Raw genomic sequence first — 10,499 nt, 5'->3', positions numbered from 1 at the left:
CTTAAAGCTCAACATTCAGAAAACGAAGATCATGGCATCCGGTCCCATCACTTCATGGCAAATGGATGGGGAAACAGTGACTGACTTTATTTTTCTGGGCTCCAATATCACTGCGGATGGTGATTACAGTGATGAAATTAAAAGACACTTACTCCTTGGCAGGAAAGTTATGACCAACCTAGATAGCATATTAAAAAGCAGAGACATTACTTTGTCCAGAAAGGTCCGTCTTGTCAAGGCTATGGTTTTTCCAGTGGTCATGTATGGATGTGAGAGTTGGACTGTGAAGAAAGCTGAGCGCCTAAGAATTGATGCTTTTGAACTGTGGTGTTGGAGAAGACTCTTCAGAGTCCCTTGCACTGCAAGGAGATCCAACCAGTCCATTCTGAAGGAGAGCAGTCCTGGGTGTTCATTGGAAGGACTGATGCTAAAGCTGAAACTCCAATACTTTGGCCACCTCATGTGAAGAGTTGGCTCATTGGAAAAGACTCCGATGCTGGGAGGGATTGGGGGCAGGAGGAGAAGGGGACGACAAGAGGATGAGATGGGTGGATGGCATCACTGACTCGATGGATGTGGGTCTGGGTGAACTCCGGGAGTTTGTGATGGATGGAGGCCTGGTGTGCTGCGGTTCATGGGGTCGCAAAGAGTCAGACACAACTGAGCGACTGAACTGAACTGAACACTTAAGACTGGGCACTTTTCAGTATGTATATTATACCTTACTATGTGTATGTGTGTGCAATTTAAGAAATCAAAGCATTAGCTGTTACCGAAGACAAATATTTTAGATAAACTGTGATGAAATTTAACCTTTTTGTTTACAGCTATTACATACATATCGGTATTTAGTAAACTACAGCAGGGGTCAGCAAACTTCTATAAAGGACCGGACAGCAAACACTTTAGGTCTTGCGAGTCTCTTTCACATAATCCTCTCTTTGTAAAACTGTAACCATCACTCCCATCTAACTGCTCATACACATGCAGGCTGCAGGCTGGGTTTAGCCCACAGTCAGAGTTGCCAGCCCATGAACTACAGCATAAGAAACAGTAATAATGCAATTACAGAATTTTGAAGTTAAAGGAGACTTTAGAGATAATTTAACCGAATTCCTTTATTTCAGGGATACAAAGATATTCAACAATTTGTTCAAGTTTTAAACCTAACCTTATCACTGATCCATTCACTCTCCACAGACCTGGAAATTTCACACCAGAAAAACCAAAAACACATAGCTACATAAAAACTCATACACGACTATTTAGAGCAGCATTAGTCAAGGAAATGGCAACCCACTCCAGTGTTCTTGCCTGGAGAATCCCAGGGACGGGGGAGCCTGGTGGGCTGCCGTCTATGGGGTCACACAGAGTCGGACACGACTGAATCGACTTAGCAGTAGCAGTCACAACAGTCAGAAAGTGGAAAAGTCCACACGTCCATCCACTAATGGGATAAACAAGTTGTGGTCCATCCATATAATGGAGCATTATTTAGCCACGGAAGAAGTGCCATATGTGCTATGACATGGAGGTACCTTGAAAACATGATGTTAAGTGCAAGAAGCCACACATAAAAGCTTACATGTGGGATGATTTCATTTACATAAAACACCCAGAACAGGCAACCCTACAGAGACAGCAAGTGGGATCGTGGCTCCAGGAGCTTGCATGAGGCTGTGCCACTGCAGAAACTGCGAATCCCTGGAAGCAGAGGACTCGCATCTCGATCACCGCTGCATAGTCGACACCTAACACAGAGTCTGGGAGCAGACACTCAGCTCCAGCCACTGAGTGAAAGTGAAATTCTACCCGCAGACTGAGGGAGAGGCCGCGCCTAGAGGTGAGCCAGGACCCTCACGCAAGGGAAGACTCAAAGACCTCAGCAAGTATTCATGATGTTTGGTTCTTAGGTTTTTAATTAAGTCAAACAATTGATTTCTCTCTTCCTGTTCCAAAACAAAAGGAAAGAAAGCATATTTTTGCAATTTATTTTCATCTGAGCCTCACTTTGTCTCATGAACTCTCACGGTGTTCTGCCAGTACGTTATATAATCTTTTAAAACATTACATAATGCCTTGGGATAACTTAATATAGGCAGTCAGCCTTTACTTACTCCTATGAAAATGCAGACTGCTATTAGCTGTCACTTGAAATTGTGATAGCTTCTTATGAAAGCATAAGGAATGACTGCATCTGAATTGTACAGTAACCACAAGAGGTAAAGAACTAAAAGATTTAAAATGCATACAGAAAGGACAAACTCATGATTTCCAGACACAAATAAGAAGCAGAAATGGATTTATTACAATTCTAGAAAAAGCTAGTAGAGAAAATAGATGACTTGCTCACCAAAGTAAAAAATACACAAACTCAACAAACTAACCTAGAATTGCCAAAGACAGAACTTTTCTATAACCCCAGGGTGGATGTAAGCTGTCAGCTAAGCAGTTCCTTTCCCTGGGACCAAGCTGACTTGAACCAGGTTACAACAAATGCGGTATAAGTAGTACGTCATTTTTTTTTTTTTTTTTAGTTTTCCAGAAAAACATTACCGACTAAAATTAGCTATTTGGGTATTAAGTTCTCTAACAGTAAAGCACTGTTTGCTGGCTCTTATTAATGGGTAATTTTTCATGCAAAAGTTGTGGAATTGATTTTTGAAGGCTTTGAAAGTCCTCAACACTGCCCTGTACATCTATCTTCAGGAAAAGATGATTTAGTAAAACAACAGCAGTATACAACTCTTGTTTAAGGCATGTTTGCCTTGGTGTTTTGGAGGTACACATCTGTAGAAGATAGGGTTAGGAAGACGGAGAGAAAACACATCCATCCACACACACAAGCACAGAGACCAGGGGAGGAGAAAGCATCAGAAGGTGAGGGGTCCGTGCGGAGTGAACACATACAACAGCTGCTCCAGGAGGAAAGAGCTGGGGGGGGGGGGGTGGAGGTAGAGATTGATTCGAGACACAGATCAGCTTCCAAAACTAATGAGCAAAATAAACATAGGAAAGCTGAACATTAGTAAGTAAAGTAAAAAGGGTAAGTGTATTGTTGCCTTAGATGTTATATCAAGAAAAAAGCAGGAGTTTGCTTGCCTCCTTTCTCAAAAAATTATACAAGTTCAGAGAAGTTATCTCCTCTATTTCAACTTAAGGATTAGAGAAATCTACCACTCTTATATAAAGGCAGAAGACAGAACAAGCAAGTAACTCTCCTGGCTTGCATCTTTAATATAAAAGCAGTCTTTGCCAATTTCTGCCCTGCTGCTGCCTACCTCCGGGTTCTTGAGAGTCATCTCAATGCTGGCGGCAGGCCCGAATCCTGTGAGGGATTTAATGTGGATCTGTGTAGGCAGAGGTCGCCTGCACTGGCAGTACACTGAAAATGCCATGGACTTCAAGTACTGGATGTAGAAAACTTGCTCATCCTTCATTGTCTGCAGCATGTACTGGCAAGGCACAATCTACAGACACAAATACAAACAAGACTGGAAACAGATCTAACATGCTAACAGGCAGCTGGAAAATGAAACGGCATGCATTCTTTATTTGAATGGGGGAGGCAACTTTAGTCTTAAAATACAGAAATGCCAAACAATATAATTCAATCTTAATTCCTTTCAGTGACACAAAGTCTTACATTACAACTAACAGCAGTTTAAGAAGGGGTGTCACTCTGCTAGGCAAGTTACACTGTCACTTAGAAATTACCCTGTTCCCATTTTAAGGATAAATTCTCAATTTATTGTTGCTATGCCCTCAAATTTTAAAACTTGCTTTAAAATATATTTCTCAGTTCTTACACTTAATATGCACGGCATCACTGGAATTATTGTCTAATCATGTGAGATACAAACTTCGATGAAAAACTATCAACAGACTACACCAGGGGCTTTAAATTAATTCTATAGAAATGACTTGAGTTAAAAGGGACAGTAATACAAAAATCTAAACACCCATCATTTTTCACCTATTAAATTATAAACTTAAAAAATTATTACACTATGAAGTTGGCAAAGGTGCAGTGAAAATGAGCATGCTCATCCACTCCTGAGAGAACTGTAAGTAACTGTAACCTTTTGGGAAAGGAATCTGGCATTATTTATCAGTATCTTTATCTAAGAATCCACTTTAAGAAATACTTGAAATATAAAAGAGAGATTACACATAAAGATGTTTATTCTGGCAGTATTCATTTATTTACTGGTCACACTATGCAGTTTTCGGGACCCTAGTTCCCCAACCAGGGGCTGAACCTGGCCCCGGCATTGGAAGCACAGAATCCCAACCACTAGCCTGCCAAAACAGTGAAATGGTAGAAAAAAATTACATGAAAATATGATCTCAATTGTGTAAACAAACACAGAAAAGAGGTTAGAGAAACAGCAAAATACTAACTAATAATGTCTGAATCTAAAAGGTTGAATTAATAATTTTTTTTCTGTTTTCATATACATACAGTTAAAAAAAATGTATTCACATTCATAAAAACAACAAAGTAAATAAACTTGCAGTTAGTTACCTGGAGAATGAAAGAATTTCTCATATGCTCAGGTAAATTATCCAGCATTTCTGTGTAGCAGCGCATCAAACTCAACAGCCAAAAGTTTCCGGAAGTGGAGTCTTCCTCCGCAGTGTACGTGAAGGGGTCCACCATGTAGATGACGACAGCCGGAGGGTAGGCTTGGCTGTCTGCAGAGTCAGGCTCCGTGGGAATGCCTATTCTCTCCCTTTCTGTAACACTGCACACAGAGCCACTTATGAGATGTGCAACATAAATTATAAAAAATACATCAACTCCAGAGCAGACCGACTCCCTGGACAGAGATTACAGAGTAAATGCAACATCAACAGGGAACAAAATGAAGGCAAACCCAGTCAGTCAGCACCAAGATAGATGGAAAATGACAATGTGCTTCTCTAAAATGGGAGATCTCTTTTCACCGCCATGGTTTCCTTCTACAAAGATGTTTTATAATGCTGTTATGTTAATACGAAGAGGTTGAAAGTCAAAATGTTAGTCACTCAGTCGTGTCGGACTCTTTGTCCAACTGTAGCCCACCAGGCTCCTCTGTCCATGGGATTCTCCAGGCAAGAATACTGGAGGGGTTGCCATTCCCTTCTCCAGGGCATCATCCCAACCCAGGGATCGAACCTGGGTCTCCTGCACTGCAGGCAGATTCTGTACCATTTGAGCCACCAGAGAAATATTCATATAGTATTAATAGTAATATTAATTACACTAAGTATATTAATTAGTAAGTACATACTATTATACTAGTAATACAATAATTACTAGTAAGTTTATAAGAAGTTCTCAAATTTCTTAACACTGAACTATAGACTGACAGGTGTTACCTTCTTTGGGGAAGAACAGAAATATAGTGCTTCACTAGGTTTAGAGACGCATGAAGTTGAGGGGGCTGGGGCACAGAGGAAGGGTAGCCCAGGGGTCCAAGCCGAGGCCACTCGGCTCCGTCAGAGCACTGTACCTTTCCTGTCCATCCTGGGAGGGCTGCGAGGAGCTCTGCCCAGGCTCGGTGTCTCCAGCGCAGCCCAGGCTCCCTTGCGTTCTCTCTGCAGCGCTGGCCCCGGTGCTGGGGTTCTGCCCCCCGACACTACCGCTGAATCCTGAGGAAGAGGTAGTGCTGATCTGGTTGATGATGGGAGCAGAGGCCGATGTGGAGACTGGGGGCCCGGTGGAGCCAGAGGCCGAACTGCTTGCAGCCGGGTTCAGAGAACTGCCGTTGGAGGTGGGATTAAACGCACTGCCCGCCGAGGGCGCGGCCGAGCCTGGATTTGAAGCTAAAGGCCCAGCGCTCCCAGGTGGCACTTGCGCCTGTGCTGCTGCTGGTGGGGTCTGGTACTTAGGTGGTATCAACAGGCTGCTGTCGAGCTGCAGAGTGGCCAGATAAGGTGCTGAAAGAGGACACACAGAGAAGTGACTTCAGGGACGTCCTGCAGGTCTGGCTGATGCAGACACTCAGAACAGTCACTTTCTAAAGAGCTATGCTTCCAGGCTGCAATACTCTGGTTCTGACACCCAAAATGCTATCTCCACACTGAAACACAAGCTTGTAGATAAACAGGGAATAAACATGGGGCCACTTGTTATAAATTCTGGAAGAGCCTTCTTTGGAGAACAGAAGAAAAAGGACAAAACCAATCATTTCGTTTTCAAGAAAACCAATCATTTTCCTTTCAGACCAATTCCACACACCTTCACTAAAAACTGAGAGGCCATGTATTCTCAGACATCATGGTATATTATGCTCCTATGTGTTTAACGCCTTATAAGCTAGGTCTAAGATTCTCTTGATAATCTGGGTTAAAATTAACCAGTTAATACCAAATCATGCTGCTACATTTTTGAAACATGGAGTAAATTAGATATGACTTCTTTAGGCTACTTTAAATAGCTTTTCAAGAATATACACGCACATGAAAACTAACATTTAACTACTTAGAACAAAAAGATTGTGCACTCAGCCGCGTACAATTCTTTGCGACCCTATGGACGGTAGCCCGTCAGGCTCCTCTGTCCATGGGATTTTTTCAGGTAAGAATGGGGGAGGGGGGGAACAATCTGATAGTCTACATCTCAAATTTGACTTTGTCACATAAATCTCCATTTACCTAGGTGATGGCGGCAAACTTGCGCATAAAGTTTGAGTCTGGAATGATTGTCACTCTCCTCGCTGCCCCACGGCTGGCTGAACCACTCGCTCACGAGCTCTTCCGTCAGCTTCTGCGCCACAGTCCTCCCCACACGCATGATCCCGTCGCGCAGCACTTTGCAGATGGGCTTGTGCTGCCCGAGTCGGCACATCTGACAGAACACAGTAGACCCCACTCAGAACAGGGACCCTCCCTCCTCAGAGTGCACCGTCAGCCGCTGAGATGCCTGACACACACATGGAGGCATCTTCCTTCTTCACTCAGCGTTTCCACGTGCAACCAGACCAGTAATGTATTTGAATCTGCTCTCCTGTCTTTCCAAACCCTGGACCAGCCTCTCTAAGGAAAAATGTTCTTTCTGAAGAAAAAAATAAATGCTTGTTCACCCCAAGCACCTCCTCCCCAACAAGGGAACACTGCTGAGCGCTACCTGACTGCTAATGGTCAAATAAAGAGCCGGATTCCTGCCTACGAAGGCTGACAGAGACATATGTCCACTGAAATCTCTTAAGTAATCCCTACTCTGGATGTTCTCCCATAGGATAACACTAACATTTTATGGGCCATCTGCTACACTGCTACATTTGGAGATCCCCAAGAGCAGAGGCCACTAAAGCAGTGGACATGCTGACTACTTTTTAAAAGTAAATAGTTGTTTTAGCACAATGAGATCCTATTATTAACCTCCAGAACATTAAAGGGGTGCTTATGGTAAAGAATGAATACAATATGTCTGCAAAAAGTAAGCTACTTAACTACATGCTCACTGGCAGGAGAGCCCATATAACTAGCCCATATTAGAGCTGATGAACAGAAGGCTTACCAAACCCCTAAAAAATCCTCTAGTGTACACTCCTCTGAAGCAGGTATACATTACTGCCAAAAGAGCAATTCTGAAGTGATCGGGTAATCCTTTTATGTTCTGTAACTTACGCTGAGAGCTTCATTTAAAAGAATGACTGGGCTTTAAAATTGCTTAGACAAGTTTTCTGCATTAGGGTAATTGTGATTCAGTATTATTATGCATCATGGACCAGGCACAGTTTAGAAATTACTGTTTCCAAGGATTTCCTTTGGTGGCTTAATTGATGCCATTATTTCAGACATAAGCGCCTTCTCTTTTCTCTGAAGCAACATGTAAATTTACTATTTCATGTGTACTCATACATTTATAGATGATCAATTTCTGTTATGGCATCTTATTTAATAAACATTTTGGTAATGCTTATATTATGTCACAGCTCCAAACATTTTATAAACATTAATTTCATTTACTCTCATCAAATATGAAGATTAATTAGGAGGATAAGGTACAGAAACTTTAGTGTATATGTACTTTAGCAGAAAAAATATACACTAACTCTTTAAAGACAGGTATGATTCTAATTTTTCAAAAGTAACAGGACTTTATACACTAAATATACAAAATTATCTAACATTACTAGGGTTATTACATTATTAATCTGTACCAAAACTGAGTTTAAGATGTTTAAATAAAACATAACAGGGACATGAGTCACTAAACTTCTATGTGATTCAGGAATTTTCCAGCTAAACACTTTTATACTGTTTTCAGGAACTCCCCCCACCCCCAAGAGTAGATGTATTTTCTTTTTGTGAAGTTCTTCTTCTGAACAACCACTAACCCCCGGTGAGTAGTCCTTTTAAACTCAAGCACATAAACGGGGGCAAAAACAGCTAGTAAGACTGGTAGAGGAAAATCTTTTCAATCTAATAAAATATAAAGCTATGATGGGAAAACAATGTACTTCCTGAAAAACTTGCCAACTTATCCTTTTCTTCGTCCTCCAACTATGTGCAAATTTTCCTGGAGATCTATTTTGAAGCTATTTATCCTTTAAAATTTAGCCACAACTAGAAACAGTCCGAGGCCCTGCATCATACAGACGACTTTCACTTCTCGTGTCTCTCTCACCTCATATACAGCGCTCAAGTCCCTGAAGAAAGTTTTGGCTCCTTCGAGCAAGGCCTCGTTTTCTGGACACACCACAATATAGGCAACATCACGGTGGCCCCCGTATGGGTCCAACAACAGCCTCTCCCAAAACGGCAAGGAGAACGGCGAGATGGTGAGGAAGTCCTTGTCGTAGCCTACCAGCAGGGTGGGGATGGGCAGCGGCTCAGGAGACTCTTCAGAACCTAAAACAAGACTGCAGCTTAGGAAAGCTCTTGCGAGTCCGTTTCCCGCTACCTCCACAACTGCGCATTCTCTAGCGATTTGTCTTAATTCTGGCATCGGACATTTTATTGTAGGCTGACATGATACTCTTAGTCTTCAAATCCTCTAATTAAATGGCCCCTGATGAAGAACTTTAATTAAATGAGTCAGAACATGCTTATAAAGGTTCAGTGAGTGCAGAGCAGAGCAGGTTAGTGTTAGTTCTCTGAACAAAACGATCTACCTGCCTCTAAGACAGGCACTCTGGTCCTGACTACAAAGAAGCTGTCAGAACTAGTTCAGAGGTTCACCCAGATGAAACGGCAGCGAGCACTGGGAAGACGAGATTCTAACAAATAGTCTAGTTAGGCATTGTTTGCCCCATTGACCTTGATTATGCCAAAGACATTAAGAAATAAGTTATGTCCGAAACTGACTATTGGAAAACAAGGAGATTATAAACTGTAGTAGTCAGGAGGGAAAAGATTCTATTTTGTCAGCAAAGGAAGACTTGACAGTAACTAAAGCTGCTCTTTTCACAGAAGAAAAAAATCCGAAAGAACGTCAACAGGGAGAAAGGTCTACCGTAGGTTCCCCGTCCTGCCATCTTGTGGAACTGCTGCCAGGTGAGTGGTCCCTGCACGTGCTGGATGTTCTCCCAGGTCCTGCCCGTGCGCTTCTTCTGGATGGCGTCCTGGAGAAAGGGCTGCAGGGACAGCAACGTACGGACCACGTCCTGGGAGGACAGCATGCTGATGTCTAGCACTGCAAAGCAAAACGACAGAACAGGACCCGTCAAGGTGGGCTGGCGCGGCCTCAGCAACAGGCCCTGACAGAGACGTCACTAGCAGTAGAGACTCTAAAATACTTAGTAAGTAATAAATTTTATTATTATTGGAAATAATAAAAGGGGAAATAAAGTTATTCTATATAATCAAGGCTAACTATAGAACTGCCTAAAAGTGGAAAGGTAAATAGGTCTGACTTTTTAAAACCATACAGACCTGTTTCCAAGGGTATTCACAAGAAAAGAGAGCTGCAAAAATTTCTTAATGATTGCTTCATAATTACTTTTAGTTTCTTAATTACTTTTCAAAAAATTATCTATTTCTGTATGGCTATGCTGGGTCTCTGTCGCTGTATGCAGGCTTCTGGTTGCAGTGAACAGGAGGCTGCTCTCCAGTTGCAGTGGGGGCTTCTCACTGCAGTGGCTTCTCCTGTGGCGGCGTGCAGGCTCCGAGTACAGGCTCAGCAGCTGTGGCGCACCGGCCTAGTGGCCCCACGGCAGGTAGGATCTTCCTGGACTAGGGTCAAACCCGAGTCCCTGCACTGGTAGATGGATTCTTAATCACTAGATCACCAGGGAAGTCCAGTTAATTACTTTTGTTTACAAGTATCAATGTTTATCTGATTATATGATGAGTGGGAAAAGGAATTTAAAAAGAAGCTTAGAACAGCTGGAGAGTCACGGTTTCAGAACACACATTCTTCCTGCTAGCAGGAGGACTCCTTAACCTCGAACATGAAAACCTCTGAAACTCTCCCCAAACTGCACGTGCATGCATGAACACAGGTGTATTTTTTTCCCAGGGGGGAGAGGGTCCATACTGCTCACCAAATTCCCTAAAAGATCTGA

General features: G+C 42.6%; 1 protein-coding gene across 2 annotated transcripts in view; it reads right to left on the bottom strand.

Moving 5' to 3' along the window:
* Nucleotides 1-10,499, bottom strand: part of MED13L (mediator complex subunit 13-like) — a 257,483-nt gene that overhangs the window by 13,301 nt on the left and 233,683 nt on the right. For both annotated transcript variants that reach the window (XM_010828557.1, XM_010828558.1), the window contains exons 18-23: nt 9,449-9,628; nt 8,621-8,844; nt 6,643-6,835; nt 5,499-5,925; nt 4,529-4,748; nt 3,282-3,470 (exon numbers count right to left, since the gene is read on the bottom strand). In XM_010828557.1, coding sequence (XP_010826859.1) covers nt 3,282-3,470; nt 4,529-4,748; nt 5,499-5,925; nt 6,643-6,835; nt 8,621-8,844; nt 9,449-9,628 — 1,433 coding nt within the window. The remainder of the gene's footprint in view (nt 1-3,281; nt 3,471-4,528; nt 4,749-5,498; nt 5,926-6,642; nt 6,836-8,620; nt 8,845-9,448; nt 9,629-10,499) is intronic.

The sequence above is a fragment of the Bison bison genome, unplaced genomic scaffold (genome assembly GCF_000754665.1).
Source record: "Bison bison bison isolate TAMUID 2011002044 unplaced genomic scaffold, Bison_UMD1.0 scf7180017864495, whole genome shotgun sequence".
Lineage (NCBI taxonomy): Eukaryota > Metazoa > Chordata > Mammalia > Artiodactyla > Bovidae > Bison > Bison bison.
Note: the sequence above shows the minus strand (reverse complement) of the source record. Positions and strands in the feature narration are given on the sequence as shown.